This window comes from Littorina saxatilis, linkage group LG15, assembly GCF_037325665.1.
Source record: "Littorina saxatilis isolate snail1 linkage group LG15, US_GU_Lsax_2.0, whole genome shotgun sequence".
Lineage (NCBI taxonomy): Eukaryota > Metazoa > Mollusca > Gastropoda > Littorinimorpha > Littorinidae > Littorina > Littorina saxatilis.
In genome coordinates, this window is record NC_090259.1 from 21,665,247 (window position 1) to 21,687,211 (window position 21,965).

Genomic DNA, 21,965 nt, shown 5'->3' on the forward strand with positions numbered 1-21,965 from the left:
CGGTCAAGAACAATTCTAGAACCATTCAATAAAGGTTCATGAATATTCATGAATTTATATTCTAGAAGTTTCTTGAATTATTCATAAAGATTAAATGAGATTTCTTGAATTTTAACTAGAATATTTCGATGTTTTGGTAAGGCATATTCTTGAAAAAGGACTTGAATAATTCTAGAATATTCTTGCCTACTTGAAGAATATTCCTAACATTATTCTAGAATATTCCTGACAATATTCTAGAATATTCCTAACAATATTCTAGAATGTTCCTAACATTATTCTAGAATATTCTTAACACTATTCTAGAATAATTAAAAAAAGTTCAGGAATATTCATGAATTTATATTCTAGAAGTTTCTTGAATTATTCCTAAAGATTAAATGAGAATTCTTAAATCTTAACATTTTTCTGGAATATTCTTGAATCCTGCTAACTCAAAGTATATTCTTGAACATGTCTTAAAGGGCAATTTGATGGTCTCTGCTGGCAGCTAAAATACAAAGTCGACACACACAAAAATGGATGTGGAAATGGACTCGGAAACATTGATTTTTTCCTTCAAGGAAAATTTTTCATCAGCCACCATTCTTTCTTTGTTTGGAAAACGGTGCCTTTCCTCTTAAAACTTTCATTTCCAAGGAGACTTCTCAAGCCAGTTTCATGCACTACGTAACTTACCGTATTTGACGGACTACAAGCCGCGCCTTTTTTTCAAAAAAAATCGCATTGCGGCTTATGAAAAGATGCGGCTAAAACGTTACCTAAACTTGAATAGCATTCACCCAGACCTGCCTACCCCTGAAATGTACCATGTGTAGTTTTGGGTGTGAAAATAAGGCAAATGTGTAGTTTGGCAGGTGAATGTGTAGTATTTCAATTCGATCAACCCAAACCGCAAAACAGAACAGTTACTTATACCGTACTAAAACAAACACTCAACACTCCAAACAAAACTATTACAATGTGAACAATACTCCTCATACAAATACAAACAAAGCACCCACAAAAATACAAGCCAAGCATTAAGTTTATTTGTTAAGAAAACATTTATTAACTAGTTTGGAACATTTGTTAAAAAAGAGCTATGTTGAGGGGTATGCAGTTCATTGTACAGTGGGACCCCCTATTCAAGACCTAGAACAATCTGAGAACATCAAGTCACAAAAAGTAGGAACTGGGAGTATGTGTATCAACATGAAGGCAAATTTGCATATATAAACAGAACAGGTTTGCGTCGGCAATAATAATAATAATATGGCAGGTCATTGCCTCTGCTCTGGTTACCGATCTCTCAAAAGTGAGCTTGTCTTGGTCTTCTTTCCCTGGCACGGGTTTCTTCACAAAACAGTCCAATTTTTCCTCTGCTTTGGTCGGGATTTCTCGAATTCCTCATGAGAAGTGCTTTTCTTGTGGCGGTTACACGGTCGTAAAGCCCACTGTGCTTCTCTGAAAAAGTCGTGTTGCACATAACAGTGCAGTGGGCAAAATGCTTCCCTTTTCTCCACGAAACTAGGCATGGATGCTCCTCATAGTACTTTGGCAGAAAAGCCTTGCTGGGAGTTTGACCAAGCTTCTTTTTTTTGCTCCGTGGCGGTTGATCGCCAAAGTCTTCTGAATCCGTGTTCGTCGCTGTAGCCATTTTTTTCCCTCCAGAAAGAATGAGCTACGAAGTGACCGCGTTCAGAAAAGTATGTGCTGAAACGCCCGCGATAGTTGTAATAACAGCAGCAAGACCAACTGACTACGCTACTCTCGCGGGCGCCGGGCATGTTTTGCACGCAGTACACAACCGGTTAGTACAAATTATGGATCGGAACTCGCTCGCGTTTTTGCGTATTCAAAATGTCAAAATGTGTAGTCGAAACGAAACGTTTGCGTAGTATAAGACAAGCATGCGTAGTTGCGTAGTTTGGGGACCAAAATCGTAGTTTACTACGCTCAATGTGTAGTGTAAACAGGTCTGTTCACCTAATGGAAGTCGCCGCGTATTTTCATTTCGCTCGATCAGCGATTACCGGTACTTTATTAGCTCTCTACTCAAGACTCAGCGCTTTTCTCTTTCTTTCGCGAATCTTCGTTTGTCAACAAGTCGTCGTGACAAGATAGCGTACAGAGAAACACCGGATGTATCCGGATCTCGCGCGTGCAAGATTTTGTTTTTTTGTGTCTCGCGATAGTTGGAGGAGCGAGAGCCGCCATGTTGTTTTCGTCTGCTCGAAATGTGCGCAAAAGTCGTAAATCATCCCAAAAAAGCTTATTCCGGGCGGGACTACATGTGTGTGTTGGTTACAAATTGTGTGCGTGATATTTTTCTTCAAACTTTTTAATTTTTCTTCTTTGTTTCACTTGTTTATTCTCGGAGCCGATTTCGCCAAATACCGTACTTTCGTTTGCCTGGTTGTTTTGATTGATTGACACGATCTGATTATATTTTTTTCGACGGCGGCTATTATAGTGACGCGGCCTATACGTGGCTCGTCCCAATTTTTTTGTTAAAAGTCGGGGGTGCGGCTTATAAAACGGTGCGTCTTGTAATCCGTCAAATACGGTAAGGTGTTACAACTTACATTACAGACACAGACGCTTACCTGTGGAGAATGCTCCATCCTCAAATGACATGCCCCCTTCCAGGCCACCATACATAGAATATGCTCCCCCGCCCATTCCCATGCTGAAATCATCCTGCAAAGTAAACACACAATCAGTTCATGCAATGTTGTAACGAACACATTTTGAAAGTGAACTCAACGCCATTGTACGCCATATTCACTCAGTCTTGATAAAAATGAAGTGAAGTAAGCCTTTAAATATTGATACAAAATCACAGGACTTGAACCATACCTGGCCAAAGTCATCTGCAGTGTAAGCAGTGGCAAGCACTTTGGGGGGAGGAGGGAGTGACCCATCTCCGTATCCTTGCTCCCAGGCTCGCTTCATGCCGCTTCAAAGATGGCGCCACGGAAATCAACACCTGTTCAGAAATGCATACATGTAAAACAAAACAGACAACCAGCCTCAGAGAAATCTTTGAAGTCAAAGAGTGTTATTAGAAAAATGTGGTCTATGTATTAAATATATTACAGTGGAACCTCCCTTTTAAGACTTATTAGAAAAATGTGGTCTAGATATGTATTTTATACAATATATATATTACAGTCGAACCTCCCTTTTAAGCATTATTAGATAAATGTGGTGTATGTATTTTATATTACAGGGGAACCTCCCTTTAAGACTTATAAAATCTGAGAAAATCAGTTTTTTAAAAAGCAGGGCGTCTTAAAATGGGGGGTACATTTACAGAGATTAATAATAGAAAGTCTGAGAAAACAAGGTCTTAAAATATATTGTTTTGATTGTTCGTTCATGGGCTGAAACTCCCACGGCTTTTACGTGTATGACCGTTTTTACCCCGCCATACGCCGCTTTCGGAGGAAGCATGCTGGGTATTTTCGTGTTTAATGGAGGGTGTCTTAATTTGGGGGGGGGGGGGGGGGGGGGGGTTCCACTGTAGTATCATGAATAATGATGTAGGTCTCTTGTGGACTACAAGATTTTAATATATAGTAATAGTATAATTGACATCCGTGTCCATTTTTTTCATTTTTCACTTTTTTGTGTGTCTTGTACAACACAACACAACAGATCACAAAACAAACCTCGCTTCAAAACGTTTTTGTTTTTTTTGCCTTGATATTTCAATCAGAAGCTCCCCATTAGGGATTTTTCTCATTAATATATATACAGAAAATGTTTTGTAGACCAGAAAATATGGTAAATTATAAAAATATATCAAATGATAAAAAAAAAAAATACTGAAGAAACAAGTGGACTCTTCTTCCCATAAATCCCAGTGATGAGACAATAAGACATCTTAATTCTTATTCTAAACCCATTACCTTCTTGAGCACTGTGCAGTTTTCAGAAGATGTAGCCAAAGAAAATTATCAGAGACATAATTTCTCTAATAATTACAAATCATTATAAACCTAATCTTCTGTAAAACTGCACGCATGTGGATCAAGACAGATAATGTATAACATTTTTAATTGATATAATCCAATGTTCGGTTTTGTTAAGTGGTGGCAATGCAAAACACTGCCATTTGCAGATCTACCGTCAAAAAGATGATCAATAATTTATTCAAAAGTAGTATTCCCCAGACCTGTTTACCCTAAACCTGAGGCAAGAGTACTTTTTCAAAATGTTAAGTGTATTTTTCAAAAAGTTGGTGTACTTTGCAAGCAAAGCCATATGGGCTAGGCAAAACGTACGCCGTGGGTGCAAACGTGTTTGTGTAAGAATAGTATGTCTTGTGAACATCTTCAGAATTTAACTCCTTCCGATACAACAGGAATAAAACAATTTTATTTACCTGTCAGTTTATAACATTATAACCAGTGTCTTCCAAGCAGATTGATAATGAAAAGATGAAGTTCGTGAAATAACATCTGCGGTTGACAGTGGCAAGTTCATTTTTACAATCATCTCAGAAAACATTGCTTCAGCACGGACTACAGCCTTTTGTTCTGGCAGGATTTGCTTTGCGGGAATGAATTTAATAATTCCTTAGCAGCTTTCAGCGGATTTCTTTGCAGCAACCTTGTCCATGTGAGTTTTGGAACTGCAGTGTCGTTTTTCCCATGGTAGACTCCACAATTCCTGGCTCTTTCTTATATTTCTCCAAGAAAATCTGCTGCTTCTGCTGTTTAGACTTGGTACAGTCATCCGAAACTGGCACAGTTTACCGCTTCATTTTGCCACGATTGTCCAGACGATCGCACGTGCCAACAACTGAACAAGGTTTCCACAGCTGAAGACTCGCTGTCATAGTTATCTCCCTTCGACCGAAACCGGTATCAGTTGTACCATCCTGTAATCAGCACACCAACACCGGAAAACGTATTCTCGACTTTTTCTTATGCGTATTTTGTGCGTGTGTCGCGTATTTGCGTACTGATAATAATTTGGCGTACAAAATACGCCCAAATCGTACTGGTAAACAGGGCTGATTCCCTCTGCAACTGATTACTTTTGTTCATGTTACATGTATGTATTTACATATTATAATATTAATAAACTCGTCAACTCATCAACTTACAAGTAAAAATAGCAATGCACATGAATTTTGCCATAACCACCATTAACAAACTGCATAAACAAGCAATAAGTAGCAAAGCAGTATGCAGTCACTCCACAACTACTTTGCAAGAAAAATTATTGTCATTGTAACATTGCGCAAAGTCTGCATAAACTGCATCTCGAATTTGCAAATCAATGCAAAACTTAACAAGAAGAGCAAACGCTCGATCGAGTCACTTTCGCAGTTCTGAATATTATATGAGGCATCAGATGGACAGGAAGAAATTGCTATTCACAACACAATGAGTCACGTTCACATAAAATTTGAGCCCGGTCACTTTTATAGTTTCCGAGAAAAGCCCAACGTTAAGTTGTGTGTTGCCGAACAGAAAAGGCTAGTTATCTCCCTTGTTTTTCTGATAACGTTCGTAAAAGGCTACAGATGTAAATACTTTGATGTAAAGAATAATCCTACAAAGTTTCAATCACATCCGATGAACTTTGTCAAAGATATAAAATGTCTAATTTTTCCTTTGACGATGACCTGTGACCTTGAAAAAGGTCAAAGGTCAACGAAACCATCGTTAAAGTGTAGAGGTCATTGGAGGTCACGACTAAACAAAATATGAGCCCGATCGCTTTGATAGTTTCCGAGAAAAGTCCAACGTTAAGGTGGTGTCTACGGACGGCCGGCCGGCCGGCTGGCCGGACGGCCGGCCGGACAGACTAACACTGACCGATTACATAGAGTCACTTTTTCTCAAGTGACTCAAAAACCGATTTTTAGTTTGTAACAGTATGATTTCTTTTCAGTCATCCTCAAAGATGGACCTACCTTATTGCCAATTGAACCAAGGCTTCATGCTGTCACTGTTAGTAGAAACAGGAACTGTACCAATGAGACATTTTTTCAAGTGTCAATGGCACAGTTCCTACTGAAGTGACAGTTTTTCGTCTTGCAAGTTTCTTGCTCCCTAGGGTACAATTAGCAATAAGGAAGGGTGACCTACCACCCCCTAGCTCTTTTCACTGTCCATTGTACAGCAAAAATACATTGCAACCACTTACATTTTCACACCAGAGAATGTATCAAGCTGGTACATGTTGTCTACGCAACTTATTTGGGACAAGGAGGTGCAACTATTCCAGTGATCAGCAGCTGCATGGATACAAATTTAATGTAAAATGCCTCAAATAAAAAAAGTGATTCCAAAGACAAAATCATGGACCCTAGTAGACTGGAGTCCTTGACTTGGTATGATTTTTGTCATGCGTTACAACTTACATGTCTTGGAAAAAGTTCACCACTACACATAGGTTTAAGAAGACCTGTGACGCAATGGTACAATGAGCGAGGATCCCATTTACCTGCACACGGAAAGTGTCAATCGGGAGATACTGACTTTCCGTGTAAGTCTCCCTTTCCTGCACCCAGTGTGTCACTGTCAAGTCTCAAGAGTGCGCTGATAAAAGTTCTGCAGTCTTCCAAGGCGTGCTGTTTCTTCACTGTGGTTGAATCATAGTAATTAAACAACAGTGAAGAAGCAAATAAAAATGCTGGTCAAGATTCATTTCTTCATCTTCACCAGCACATGCTTCATATTCATTATTATCATAATCATATTCATCAATATCAAAATAGATACAACAATCAGCACCATTCTTTCTTTCTTTATTTGGTGTTTAACGTCGTTTTCAACCGTTCAAGGTTATATCGCGACGGGGAAAGGGGGGAGATGGGATAGAGCCACTTGTCAATTGTTTCTTGTTCACAAAAGCACTAATCAAAAATTTGCTTCAGGGGCTTGCAACGTAGTAGTACTAGTACAATATATGACCTTACTGGGAGAATGCAAGTTTCCAGTAAACTACAAAGGACTTTAACATTTCTTACAGTATACTGCTTGACTAAAATCTTTACAAAAATTGACTATTATTCTATACAAGAAACACTTAACAAGGGTAAAAGGAGAAACAGAATCCGTTAGTCGCCTCTTACGTTAGTCGCTTCTTCTTCTTCTGCGTTCATGGGCTGAAACTCCCATGTACACTCGTGTTTTTTGCACTAGTGGAATTTTACGTGTATGACCGTTTTTTACCCCGCCATACGCCGTTTTCGGAGGAAGCATGCTGGATATTTTCGTGTTTCTATAACCCACGAACTCTGACATGGATTACATTTACAGGATTTTTTCGTGCGCATGGGCTATATAGTATAAATAATGTCGATTAATGAACTACAATCACTCAGAGGATCTACAGCATCTACATGCATCTTCCCCGTTTGTTATCGAGCAGCCTCTATGTTCTTAGAAAAGCACACCCGAAGAACTAAAGTGCATCGAAATAACAAATGCAACTCTTCTCAAACATTACCTTTGTTGAATTGTTAAACATTTTGATCATTTTGTCCTGGCTTACGAAGTTTTTCCGATCTACAATCCGGCGTCAGATTTCACAGGATGTGACGACACAACTTGCACTGCTAGAAAATGTGGATCGGGGACTGGACTCCGTGTCGAAAAGGAGTTGGTTCTTGTAATGCGCGTGTATTAATGTGTGTGTGTGTGTGTGTGTGTGTGTGTGTGTGTGTGTGTGTGTGTGTGTGTGTGTTTGTGCGTGTGTGTGTGTGTGTGTGTGTGTGTGTGTTTTGAAGGATGATATTGAGCAAATATTTTTGAGAAACTTCTTGAATTTTACCCCCAAAAGCTGCTAAAATAGTTGGCTTTAAAATTGAAAAACAAACTACATTTGTCAAGTTTTGACTAAATGTTTTACTCTTAAATGTTTTAACATAGACGAGGAATCCAGATGAGGGTCTGGTGTGTGCGTGTGTGTGTGTGTGTGTGTGTGTGTGTGTGTGTGTGTGTGTGCAGTGTGTGTGTGTGTGTGTGTGTGTGTGTGTGTGTGTTTGTAGAGGGGTTCCAAGACAACGACTGGACCGATCTTCTTGAAACTTCACATGAAATCGAGTTCTTGCATGGGTATCTGGATTTATGATTTTTTCGCTAGATGTCTTTGATGACGTCATATCCGGCTTTTTGTGAAAGTTGAGGCAGCACTGTCACGCCCTCAATTTGCGATTAAAATTGATAGAAATTTTAGTCAAGCAAGTTTCGATGAAGCATGGACTATGGGATTGCATTTAAGCTCGGAAGCTTAAAAATTAGTTAATTAATTTGCTCATTAAAGTTGTCATTAAAACCGAAATTGTACTAACAGATTAAAAAAATCATTGCATTGTATTCCTCATCTTCTCTCAGAAAATAGATATGTGTTACTTGCACTCCGAATGAAAGAAAATAGGTTGAATATATATAATGTTCGCATGCTTCGCAGAGACGAACATGACCCTTCTCGGTCTTTGGCTGTGGTTGGCCGAGACTATCTGTACGTAGTCTCACCGACTGACTGTTTTTGTTGTTGTTGATCTTTTAATTTGATGCCTACAGATTGACTAAATGTTTTTATATCGCTTCACACGACTTGTTTATACTGTTGGCTCGCGTAAGTGTAGCCTATGCGATGCTAAACTTTGTCTGTCTGTGCGTATGTATGTATGTGACGGTTTTTCGATTTTGAGGCAAAAACGTGTCTTTGAACTTCAAAAAAATTCAGAGCTTCACACAGTACTGCACGTGCTCCAATTGTACTGAAATTCGGGTTAATGTCTTCTTCAAAATGTCCTTAGCAAACTGGTCAAGAGTTTTGCGTTATTTGTGTTTACCGTATACCTTTCAAGGCCAAATAGTAAGCAAGGGTGTCAAAAAATGGGTGTCTTTTGGTTAGAAGGCAAAATTTCAAATGTCTGTAGATCGTCAGAAAAAAATCGTACATGAATGAAAAAATATTCAAAAAATTGTTTTTTTTAGAACACTAACCGATCTGTGAGCAGCTTTTTTAATGTCCTTTTATATTTTATTTATGAAACGAAAATAAAAGAGCAAAAAATGCTGTCTTCACTTTTTATGTCCGTCCTGTCACGTTTACTGAACGCGACTGAAAAACAATGACTGGTCCCTTTTTTTTAGTAATTTTAAATGTAACCAAGAGTTGCGTCCCTTTCGTCGCCTCCTTTCAGGAAAAACCTATCGCCGCGTGGCCTTTACATCTTATTTTATTGGTGTCCTGAAGTTGTCAAAGTGAGTATTACAAATATTTTATGTCCATTGTGTCACGGGGTGTGTGTTAGTGATTAAAACTTGAAATGTGCTCAAATCACATCCAATACGTGGGACTTTGGGACACTTAACTATCTAGATTTGAAATTGCAATCAAATTTGGAACAGGGAGCATTCATTATTATTTTTGTTGAAATTTGTCCATCGTGTCACGGTCCCTCGTGTCACGATCTCAGTCGTGACACGACGGACACAATTGTGACACAACGGACATATTCTTGTGTCTTGTTCGATGTAATTAAGTGATTTATGAATAGGCGATGAAATGGGCTAGCTATACACCTGACAATGTAAGCATGTAGATCTAGTGATACATACACTCTTCAAAAAAAAGTTAAGGATCGGGTAAAAAACGGATCTAATTATAAACAAGAAGGGCAAAGCCCATACGACTCACATGCTTGACCTTGACCTTGACATGACCTTGACCTTCAGGGTCAAGGTCAAATAACTAAACCTAGCAATGACGTCATACACTAAGAACTGCTTTACACATTTTTCCTACCAAAATACATGTGACCTTGACCCAAGGTCAAGGTCATCCAAGGTCATGCAACACAAAGCTGTTAATTCAAGACATAGGAAGTACAATGGTGCTTATTGGCTCTTTCTACCATGAGATATGGTCACTTTTAGTGGTTCACTACCTCATTTTGGTCACATTTCATAAGGGTCAAAGTGACCTTGACCTTGATCATATGTGACCAAATGTGTCTCATGATGAAAGCATAACATGTGCCCCACATAATTTTTTAAGTTTGAAACAGTTATCTTCCATAGTTCAGGGTCAAGGTCACTTCAAAATATGTATACAATCCAACTTTGAAGAGCTCCTGTGACCTTGACCTTGAAGCAAGGTAAACCAAACTGGTATCAAAAGATGGGGCTTACTTTGCCCTATGTATCATATATAGGTGAGGTATTGAATCTCAAAAACTTCAGAGAAAATGGGAAAAATTTGAAAATCAGCTGTTTTTTAGGCAACATTTATGGCCCCTGCGACCTTGACCTTGAAGCAAGGTCAAGATGCTATGTATGTTTTTTTGGGCCTTGTCATCATACACCATCTTGCCAAATTTGGTACTGATAGACTGAATAGTGTCCAAGAAATATCCAACGTTAAAGTTTTCCGGACGGACGGACGGACGGACGGACAACTCGGGTGAGTACATAGACTCACTTTTGCTTCGCATGTGAGTCAAAAATTGCCAACAAATTAAACATCGACATAATAATTAAAAGATTAATGTGTTTGAATTAACAAATAAACAATGAGTCTTGACCTAGAATTTTGTTTGGCAGGCAGAGTTATTTCCCTTTGTGTGACTTCTCAAAAGTTTCTGCATTTTGGAAGAAAAAGCCAGGGGCGTCACACGCTATGAAAAAGTGGTGGGGCTATCAAACAATATCAAGGAATATTTACTTTACACTTACTTGAACGTCAGTGAACGCACAGAAAGGCCCTGTCACGTTGTCCAGTGGGCAGTCACGCCTTTTCACTTTGTCTCACTGTCAAACTTGACAGTTTGAGTGGCCTTGGTGGCCTGAAGAACGCTTGTCCCTGCCAAGTCTGATGTGGTGAACGTGCCAAAGATGTCACGACGATGGGGTGACGCTGCAAAGTTGTTGGCAACATGCACCAAGTCAATTCTGTCTGTGCGCTCCTTGTGCACATGAAGCAACATGAGATGGTTTAAACGTTCTTGCAGCATGTTGGCGCGAAGGTACATTTTCACCCTCCTCATGGCACTGAAAGAACGCTCGCTTGTAGCATTCGTGGCAGGCATCACCAGAACAAGTTTCAAAAGAACACCAACTTGAGACATCAGCGAAATTTGGCTCTTTTGCAGTCCCTGAACTACAGAGATAGAGAACCTGGCACTGTAAATAACCATGCTCAAGAACCTAGGTTGGGTTAGCTTAGAAGATCGAAGAAAAAACAACCGATTGGCCATGCTGTACAAGATCAACGCCGGCATGGTAGGCATTGAACCAACTGCCTTTTACAAGCGCTCTGACCCTAGATCTAGTAACACGAGGGCCAAATCGAATTAATCAAGAACAAGATTACCACCCACACATTCTTCCACAGAGCCATATCATTATGACAAACTATGCACTGAATGTAGTGATGAACTAAAAAGATCTACAGTACTAAATCACAAACTTAACTACACTCAGGGCCGGACCAAATGAGTTGTAAGGGGGGGGTTCCTCCTTTTTGGGGGGGGGGCAAATCAGCGAAGTGGCTAAGCCACAAGCGCGCGCCTGCAAAGCAGGCGCGCGAACTAGGGGGGTCCGGGGGCATGCCCCCCCGGAAAATTTTTGAAAAACGGTTAAAATCTGTGCAATCTGGTGCATTCTGGGCCTTGTTTTGAGGGTTAAGGCCTGTCAGTGTGAGTTGGTGGGGGGGGGGGGGGGGGGAGTACCTTTTTCTCATCGGATTTCACATTGAATAAAATTTGTTAGAGACACACACAAAATTTATTTAAAAAAAAACAAACACTCAAAGCAAGGTACATGCTTTTTCCAGGGGTGGGGTTCCGGAACCCCTGGAACCCCCCCCCCCCCCCCCCCCCCCCCCCCCCCCCCTGGGTCCGGCCCTGTCTTTGGAAATACTATAAGCTTAGCACAATCTCGTGAAAAAGCAGCAGACACACCAAATCGGAACTTTCTGTCTCTATTGCAAAAGAAGAGCGTTATCGAGTTCTTTCCCTTTGAGGCTCTCTCTCTCTCTCTCTCTCTCTCTCTCTCTCTCTCTCTCTCTCTCTCTCTCTCCCTCTCTCTTTTTTGTCTTTTTTTTTTTTTTTTTTAGGGGGGAAAAAGTGGTGGGGCTCCAGCCCCATGGCCCCACCTGGATAAGACGCCCCTGAAAAGGGTGGTTTTTTATAGCCTCATGAAGTTTGCGGAACGCATGCCAGGGCAAAAGGTTGTGATGCACGTGCTACAACAGGGTCCTGGCTATTAACATCGCTCACCACCTTGTGTTTAAAGGTTGACACGCTGACACAGTTATGCACAGTAGCAACATGCCCCCACGAAGAAAACTGAGCGATTAAGGGCAATAGGATGGCTACAAGACGGTGTTGCTGCCAGGCAAGTGGCCCAGAGGCTTGCAGTGGCTCCATCATTAGACTAAAACAGAGATTCCACGCAGCTGGAAGAGTGCAGGAGCGACAACGTTCTCGTCGGGCCAGAGTCACCACACAAAGAGAGGATCGCTTCATTCAGAGGCAGGCCATGCAACAAAGAATGGCTACGGCAAACAACATTAGGCAACGCCTACAAGCTACCACCAACACTGTTGTTAGTGGTCAGACGATCCGAAACCGCTGTGACAACTTTGGCTTGCGTGCAAGGCGTCCAGTCCGAGGAACAACCCTGACTGCTAATCACCGAGCAGCTCGCCGAGCCTGGTGCACTCAACATGTGAGGTGGCAACGTCAGCAGTGGGCTCAGGTGTTGTTTACAGATGAGTCCCGCTTTTGCTTGGAACCTGCTGATGGTCGCATCCGAGTGTGGAGGCGTCGCGGAGAGCGCTTCGCAGAAGGCCCTGTTCTGGAACGACAGCGTTTTGGCAGAGGCTATGTGATGGTCTGGGGAGGGATCAGCACACGTCAAAGGACACCTCTGTACCATGTAGTGGGCAACTTGACCGGTGTCCCCTACCAGAATGAGATCCTGCAACCCCTGGTCGTTCCAGCACTTCAAGCGATCAGCCCTCGTGCGATTCTTCAGGATGTTAACGCACCTCCCCATCGCTCTGCAGCTGTAAACACCTTCATCCAGCAGGCCAGGGTCAACAGGATGCTGTGGCCAGCCAACAGCCCGGACCTGAACCCCATAGTAGAGCACATGTGGGACGAGCTTTGTTGTCGGGTACAGCAACATCACCCTCCTCCTGCCAATCTGGGTCAACTGCTGCAATGGCTCCAGCAGGAGTGGAATGGAGTTCCCAGAGCATTCATATGCAACCTGATCCACTCCATGCGCCAACGATGTGTTGAATGTCTGGCACACGCGTTATTGACACAGATTCACATTGTTGTGAATTCTATTTTCGAGGGTTGTCACGTTTGACACACTCTAGCTAAATTGTCGCCGCAGCGTTCGATCTTTGCTTTGTTTGTCATTACTTTTTGGTTGTTCAATTATATAATTTTAAAAAAAAGAAAGAATTCGGTCTTGTCTGTTATGTGTGGCGTGCTTGTAAAAAAGTGATCCTTAACTTTTTTTGAAGAGTGTAGAAGGAATTCGGCCGGAAGATTATCTTGGGCGTTGGGTGTTTGTCGCTTACAAGATGGCATATCCCGGTCTAGTGGTAGACGTTGACAATGGAGAATACCTGGTGGACTGCTTGCACACACTTGGAAAGGACAATTGTTTCTTTTCACCAAGAATGAAGGACACACTATGGTACCCCATGGAGATATTCTGGCTGTCATCTCTGAGCCAGTTCAAAAAGATGGCTTCTCTGATCATTACACTGTAGATCTATTTGTATGGAATCATGTGCAAGAGAAGCTTTTCCGGAGACACACCCCGTTGCAGTCTTATGTACTCGCTATCATAACAGACATTAAGTTCAAAGACCGTTACCTTTACACTTTTTCAGTCGTTCCTCTTGACTCGTTCAGTTTTTATAAAAATGCCAAGTGGAAAGGCATTCCAATTCTGCTTTTTATATTTAGTCAAGTTTTGTTATTTGCTTAGTTTAATACCCAATTTTTAAAAAATGTAATTTTCAAACTTGCTTCCTTTTGTATGTGCAAATGTCTATCGTGTCACGAGCGTGTCCATCGTGTCACGAGCGTGTCCATCGTGTCACACTGCACACTAAGGCTTGATTTGCAAAACAAAGATGTTGTTTCATAATCAAGGGTTTTGGGTGCTTGTTGCCATCGTTTGGAGTTACTAGTAAAAAAGGTTTCACATAAATGTGTGCATTTGTTTCAGTTTTATGTGTGTTGACGTGTGCTGTGATTTATTACTTTTTCTTTCTACTCTATTATTTTCTGTAATCAATGCCCTTTCTTTTAAAAAAAATCCACATATTTTGATTTATTCCATTGAAGGCTGATCTGTGTGTTGTGTAACTGAAAAGAAATGGACTGACTGATTAAATTTATCATAACAAAATTAAAAAACTTGTCCGTGACACGACATTTTCACATGTGTAAATGTTTTCACATTTTTATATTTTTTCACATAGTTTTGTAAAAGTGGCAAGAAGCGACCTATGGAATACGCAATGTGTATAGTTCAACATAAAATTATTGCTGATTCCTTTGGTGAAGATTATTCCCCCCCGATTTTTTTTTTCCTTTTTGCACCCAAATTGAAAACCCCTCATGTATACTGTATGTGTGTGTGTGTGTGTGTGATAGAAACTTTAACATTTGACTGAACACCGAAATACTAATTTCACCTGGTTATTATCCAAGCAAAATTTTCAAAGTATTGAAGCAATGATCAACATTTCGTCGGCATATCTGAAGTTAAAGTGTGTTGTATCCATAGAAAATGGGTGGTGGGGGGTTTGGAGGGGGGGGGGGGGGGGGGGGGGGCAAGAGCAGGTGACTGGTTTGTGTGTGTGTGGTATGTAGACCAGGTCAGGGGTCAAGATCAGGTCAGGTCGCGTGAAGGATTGTGGTATAGATTCCCTTTTTAGTTCTCACCTCTGCATTCGCCGATTCGGGGAAGACGATTTCACATTGTTCGGTTTCTTAGGCAAAAAAAAAAAAAAAAAAAGTCTGTTTACGGCCAAAAATATAGGGTCGGTAAGTCGGGATTTTTTTTTTCTCCCAAAAAACATATTTAAGTAATTTTGCCAAAAAACAAATACCTTTTTTTTTCCCCCAAAGTAATAGAAACTTTAACATTTGACTGATAGAAACATGTGATAGAAACTTTAACATTTGACTGAACACCCAAATACTAATTTCACCTGGTTATTATCCAAGCAAAATCTTCAAAGTATTGAAGCAATGATCAACATTTCGTCGACATATGTGTAGTTAAAGTGTGTTGTATCCATAGAAAACGGGTGGTGGGGGGTTTGGAGGGGGGGGGGGACAAGAGCAGGTGACTGGTTTGTGTGTGTGTGGTATGTAGACCAGGTCAGGGGTCAAGATCAGGTCAGGTCGCGTGAAGGATTGTGGTATAGATTCCCTTTTCAGTTCTCACCTCTGCATTCGCTGATTCGGGGAAGACGATTTCACATTGTTCGGTTTCTTAGGCTAAAAAAAAAATCGGCTGAATTCGACAAAAAACTCTCCAAAATGGCGGCGTGGACACTACTGTATATCTTTATAAATGTGTATGTGTGTGCGTGTTCGCGTGTGTGTGTGCATGTGTCTGTGTGTGAGATGACTGCACAAGATCTCCTTCAAGGACAACTACACCAACAACAAATACAGTCATTTTATCCGTTTGCCTTCTTGGAAAATTATACATGGAGTAGATATGATGCGTTAGTTTTAACTCTGTGTGATGTGGGTGTTGGTGTGTGAGAGTGTTTATATATACATGTACATACGGTCTCCTTATTAATGTAAACGCCTCGGTACAAATGATTTGTTTTGTTTTGAATATTATTCCATAGTTATCGTCGTTGTTGTCTGTTGTTGTTGTTTTGCTATGAAGAAATGGCCTAAACATTCCATGTACATGTATAAAAGCAAGAAAGATGTTTGTAAATATTATTTATTACCATGTCATCATTCATGTACAAAAACAAATTAATGCAAAATAACTAAAACAAAGTTTTGAACACATCCATTTTTTTTTCAAACACAGATATTATACGTTATTTGCGTTTTTGACCAAAATATGACATTTTACACAGATCGAGACAGTCATTGTTCTCCGAGACCGCGATAGCGGTCGAGGTGAACAATGACTGTCGAGATCTGTGTAAAATGTCATATTTTGGTCAAAAACGCAAATAACATTTATGTATCGATCGAATTCCTTTCAGGTACTGACTTTGTTGTTGTTTTGACGATTGAACGAGCACACACACATGCAATCAAACACACACACCAAGAACACCTGTTTACACCAAACACATACACTTCAATGCGCCACAAAAATAGTGCAACTTCAAAAGTTTATTTAACTCCTTCAATTAACATTAGAATATTTGATTATCGCAACATTTTATTCAGAACATAATCAAAGGAACGGAAAATTCATGAACATCGAATAAAACATCAATTAAATTGCTACATCTCTTTGCACCGTCAGTGTCAGTAACTGTTGTACACACTTGTCGTCACCCTGTCTCGCGATCAAGACTGGACGAGTTTATTGAGTTAGCTTGTGGGGTTAAAATCAGAGACAATTAACACGTTTGGTCTTATTTTGTTATTGTGATGTTCAAGTTGTTTATGGTACAGTTGTTGAAAGTAGGCAGAACTTGCATTGTCGTGGATGGTGGCATGCCAGGTTCATTTTCTGCACTGAGGAAGAAATTCATATCTTTAAAGCCGACATGTCGAAACTACTTGCCCCGCGCATATCGACTCGGCCGGTGGCTGTGTGTGCGACAGAGCTGAGTGAACTTCGAGAGGGGTTTTAATTTGGCCGCGGCAAAACTTGGAGTTGTGTGTTGCCTGCAATATGAGGGAGTTAAAAGTCGTCCTTTGTGCAAATCGCTTCATTTTTACAGTTTGGCAGACGTGTGTTTTGATCTGTGGGTTAATCCGCCTGTCCCAAATATGAAGTAAGTAGTTCCTTTGAAGTTTCGGTTAACCTGAAACGCCCAAATATGAAGTTTTGTAGGCCTCTGACGTCACATGGCTCAAAGAAGAGAAATCCAATGTCCAATCGATACATATGCATTTGCGTTCAATTAAGCAGCTGAACAAACCTAAAACAACTTTTTTTTTAAACTAAACAACTGGCCTCAGATTAGCCCATCACTTCATAAAAAAGTCTTTTTACAAGGGAAACAAAATATCTGTGCTTTTAAAAGTCACAGTCAATCAAAACGTAACACATAGTAATAAGATTTGGTCCTCAGGAAAGCCAAAAGGCAAGTGACTGAAATGTTAAAATCCTACTTGATGTCATTTGTTGCCATGAAATTGCTCAGTGGAGTAACAAAAGTAGTGTTCCTTGATGAACATATTACACTTTCTTTTTCTTGACAATGTCACCTGCAGGAACATTCTGCTCAGGAGTAGTAGTAGCAGTGGTCACCGACATCAGAGGTGGTTGAGACCTCTCCTTTTTTCACTTTGTCTGCCTCAAGAGAAGCTTTGGCCCGAGCACGCCAAATGTCGGGAAAGTTTCTAACAAACAGCGCCCTCTGAAGGACAGAGATCTGCTTGTTGTCTCGCACCAGCTTGTAGCGGCCACTGGCGCCCTTGTTGATGCGCAGAATCATCGCCATCTCCTGTTGAGGAAGAAAAGTAAAATAAAATCAACAGACCCACAAGCGTAACAGTGTGGAATTTTGCAACAAAAGTAACACAGCCTCTCATTTGTGTACTCTTATGTATTCTTTGTATGTCCATGTATGTGGTCTAGGTACATCTCACTTTTCTCCTTCCAGTTACAAGTTTGATTGATCTTTTCTTGAAATGACCAGCAGTCAGGGTTAAACAATCAATCCCTCCCTCCCTCCCTCCCTTCCTCCCTCCCTCCCTCCCTCCCTCCCTCCCTCTCTCTCTCTCTCTCTCTCTCTCTCTCTCTCTCTCTCTCTCTCTCCCTCTCTCTCCCTCTCTCTCTCTCTCTCTCTGGGTTGAAAAACAAGCTTGGTTGTATTGCTTATGCCACAACCCTCGTAAAATAAAATTTGATTTGGTTTGGTTTGATTTGACATCTCTCTCTCTCTTCGATTTCAAACAGGCAATCACCACTTAGACTCATACACAGCTCTTACCTCTGGTACGATGGAACGCTGATGAGTGATCACAAAGGAACCTCTGATTGGGTCGTCTTTGGTGGTGCTGACAAGCAGACAGTGTTTTGCAGCCGCCGTGACAAAACGCCGCATTTCTGGGGTGATGCCTGGTCCAATGATCAGCTCTTCCAGCGTCAGCTGAAAAAAAAAAAAAAAAAATGCATGGGCATGAGTCGTCATAGGGGAATGTGCACACCGCAACTGTAAACCATCTGATTTTACCATCCATAGACTGGAGCGCAGCCTGGAGGTTAAAACATTGGCCTTCCATGTGGAAGGCAGGGGCGGATCATTTGCTTTGTAAGGGGGGGGTGCACTTTGAATTGAAAGTGAATGTGATGGGTGCGAAGCGCCCGAATTTGCTAGGGGGGTCCGGGGGCATGCCCCCCCGGACATTTTTTTGGCCAAAGAAGCAAAATGGTGCCATCTGGTGCCATTTGAACTTAGGAATGGTCATAGAATCAGCTTTCCAAATTTGTTTAAAAATTTTTTTTGCTGGAGGGGGGGTGCACCTGCACCCTGTGCACCCCCCCCTCGTCCGCCCCTGGAAGGTTCAGGGTTCCAATCCTGGCTGCGCCTGTTGGGTTACAGTGCGTCTAAACCCTCCAAACAAAGTTTTGAGTGTGTGAATAGGGTTTCCAGTTATGGCATTTTTCGGCACTGAAACCGCTCAGCGCTTAGTCGTTCGCAAGGAAACGCCCACCGACATGTGAGTTAAATTTGCTGATCCGGACTTTGCCGAGAAAACCCGAGAACTACCGAAGCGCCAGCTGGTAACTTGTGACGTACTGAGGGGAACAGAGCGAAATGGCGGACACTCGTGGTGCAGGCAACTTGTGGAACAACAATCGCGTTGTACCGTATCAGTTCGAGCTTCCAGCACAAAAACATGAGAGGAATGTGGAGGAAAATAATCATTTTGCTGACAACAACGGCGCATGTCGCCTTGGGAACACAGACTGGTGAGTAAAGAATTCACGTTTACCGTGTAGATTGAGTAAGTCGGATGATACGAAGGCGAAAGTCTCATTGTTTACGTTTCTAGCGGTGTTTTTTTTTTCTGAAGAGAGCAGTGGCAAGTTACATTTTTGGAATTAATCTTATTGTTTCTTTCAAGTGAAATCTAAGCACGTCTGAACACAAGCGTGTTGAAGACTATACCGGCGGTATGTCCCGCGCATGTGCGGGCTGCCGGTGAGGGGAGGTAACTACCAGGCCTTGACTACAAGGTTTTGCTTTGTTTTATGAGTTACCTCCCCCTGTTACCAGGGTCTGTACTTCAAGGTCTAAGCATCAAACGGAACTTAATGCTATATAATATGTGAGTTGGCGTAAGAATATGTTATTTAATGGAATCCCTGTGAAGTATACTGTACATATACCTCCCACATATGTTTCCGTGGTTTTTTTTAACCAAATTTTGTTTCACTTTTCGCGAACCTTACCTTTTTGGCATGGTTTTCCATCATCTCTACGATAGCGTCTTCAAACCATGGCTGCAAAGGGTTGGCCATCCATTTCTGCTTCTGGCTCAAGGCCTCTTCTGGGGTGTCAGCTGTTTTTTTCTTGGCCGACAGTGCCTCCTCATGCCAGACATTTTCTACACGTTCCTTTCTGGGCGGACCGTCAAGTTTGAGTGCTTCTGCTCGTGCTGTTATTTCTTCTAGAGGGGTGGCTTTAGTCAGGTCTTCAACTGCTTCGAACTGTAAAAACAGGAGGGAAAAAGTAAAAACAAATCAACTGACATATCATTAATCAATCACTTTGCGGTCTAAAAGTAAAAACAGGAGCTTCACACTGTAAAAACGGGAGGTAAAAAAATAAAAACTATTAAATTGAAAATTTTAAGAGTAAATTTTCCTTTGATTAATATACCCGAATCACATAAAGCATTGACGCAGTCTGGGATGGTAAGGTCTGAAAAGGCTAACCGTCTTAAACAATTTTAAAGGGAAGTAACCCCACCACAAAAAGTGTAAATGGAGCCATGGTAATGACAACAGACCCAGGGAGTTACCTCCCCTTGGTGTGTACTACGTCACTACTGTTCCTCAACACGTGGTCAAGATCATACGGCTTTAAAGAAACTAAAAAACCATAAGCAGGGTTGGTATATTAATCAAATGAAAATTTACTCTTAAAATTTTCGATTATATTACATATTCTTACTCCGAATCACATAAAGCAGATAGCTTCAACAACGCGGTGGGAAAGAAAAATCTAACTCACTCTAAAAATCCTTGCCAGAAACTGGCCCGCTGCCAACAAGTCAGGAAGGGCCCGATGCGAAAGAAAAATCTAACTCGCTCTAAAACCCTTGCCAGGAACTGGCCCGCTGCCAACAAGGCAGGAAGGGACCCGAGAACCGTCCTGATTGACAGCCGCGAAGGACAACTTCCGAGAGCCAGTAAGCTGTGCCCAGCACTTCGTCCAATATCCTGGACCGTAAAACGGCCCGGGAAGAGACCCAAGCCTTGGATTAATAAACCCGAGCCGAGTCGAGGGAAAGACAAGCTGCCCCCCCCCCCCTTTCTATTGGAAGGAAATGCCAATGCGCCCTGGAACGATCCGTGCGTAAGGTTGTCCACTCAGTGCTGAGAAGGACGAACCCTCGAGGTGACTGTAAGACAATCATGCCAAAGTATGCAAACCTTGGGATGGAGTGAAGCCCGAAAGGCCTGTGAGATAGAAGTCAGCTCAATAGAAGAGTGACCGATCTCCACCAATGAGAGAGAGAGAGACACCTGAGTACAAGGTACCAGAGTCCAACTCGAGAAAATCTCAAAAGAGAGATGGTCGCCAGTTATCCTCTACCAGTCCATGCAAACGCAGAGAGAGAGGTAGTACAAGGAAGCAGCGACTTACGATTGTGCGTAAGTCACCGGAAGTGCGGAAATCACAGTGGTCGAAGCGTGGTGTGACTGGTGACCATAAACAAAATGGCTAAAAGCCAGAGTGTCCGCAGTTCCGTCTGCTTGTAGGTAAAAAACAAAAATGGTGGCCAAACAATAAGTTACTGGAAAATGTACAAATCCAAAACGGACGAAAATTCAGCAACTACAACGAAATTCCTGTCAAACTAATGACCAAAAAGGAAAGAGCTTACCAACTAACAAAGCAGAAGGCAAGTAAGAAGGTAATATTAGGTTATCCTCACCATTACATCAGCCTTGCCACATTTTATCGCTGTCAGCCATGCTGACCAACAAAAATGGCGGCCAAACAATAAATTACTGGAAAATGTACAAGTCCAAAAACGGACGAAAAGTCAGCAACTACAACAACATTCCTGTCAAAATAATGACCAAAAAGGAAAGAGCTCACCAAATAACGCACACCAAGGGGAGGTAACTCCCCGGGTCTGTAGTCATTACCATGGCTTCATTAATTACACTTTTTGTGGTGGGGTTGCTTCCCTTTAAAATTGTTTAAGACGGTTAGCCTTTTCAGACCTTAGCATCCTAGACTGCGTCAATGCTTTATGTGATTCGGAGTAAGAATATGTAATTTAATTGCCCTATCAATCAATCAATCAATCAAGCAAGCAAGCAATCAAGCAAGTAATCTACAAATCTTATCAATCCACTAACTTTTCTTTGCCATGGAATAAAGTTCATCATAAGACCTCTGATCCCCTTTCATCCCAACAAAAAGTACCAAAGAGGTTGATACTGCTAACATCTCTAGCTACATACAAGGCCTACAAAAAGTACCAAACAGGTTGATACTGCCAACATCTCTAGCTACATACAAGACCTACAAAAAGTACCAAACAGGTTGATACTGCCAACATC

At 41.4% G+C, this 21,965-nt stretch overlaps 2 protein-coding genes across 2 annotated transcripts in view; both read right to left on the reverse strand.

The window, feature by feature from the left end:
* The window catches only part of LOC138947951 (uncharacterized), a 99,354-nt gene that overhangs the window by 20,632 nt on the left and 56,757 nt on the right, over window positions 1-21,965 (reverse strand). Inside the window, exon 4 of the mRNA XM_070319475.1 lies at window positions 2,589-2,682. Coding sequence (XP_070175576.1) covers window positions 2,589-2,682 — 94 coding nt within the window. The remainder of the gene's footprint in view (window positions 1-2,588; window positions 2,683-21,965) is intronic.
* The window catches only part of LOC138948310 (uncharacterized), a 49,898-nt gene continuing 44,290 nt past the window's right edge, over window positions 16,358-21,965 (reverse strand). The window contains exons 10-12 of the mRNA XM_070319821.1: window positions 19,617-19,874; window positions 18,151-18,309; window positions 16,358-17,661 (exon numbers count right to left, since the gene is read on the reverse strand). Of these exons, the coding sequence (XP_070175922.1) occupies window positions 17,440-17,661; window positions 18,151-18,309; window positions 19,617-19,874 (639 nt within the window). The 3' untranslated portion in view covers window positions 16,358-17,439. The remainder of the gene's footprint in view (window positions 17,662-18,150; window positions 18,310-19,616; window positions 19,875-21,965) is intronic.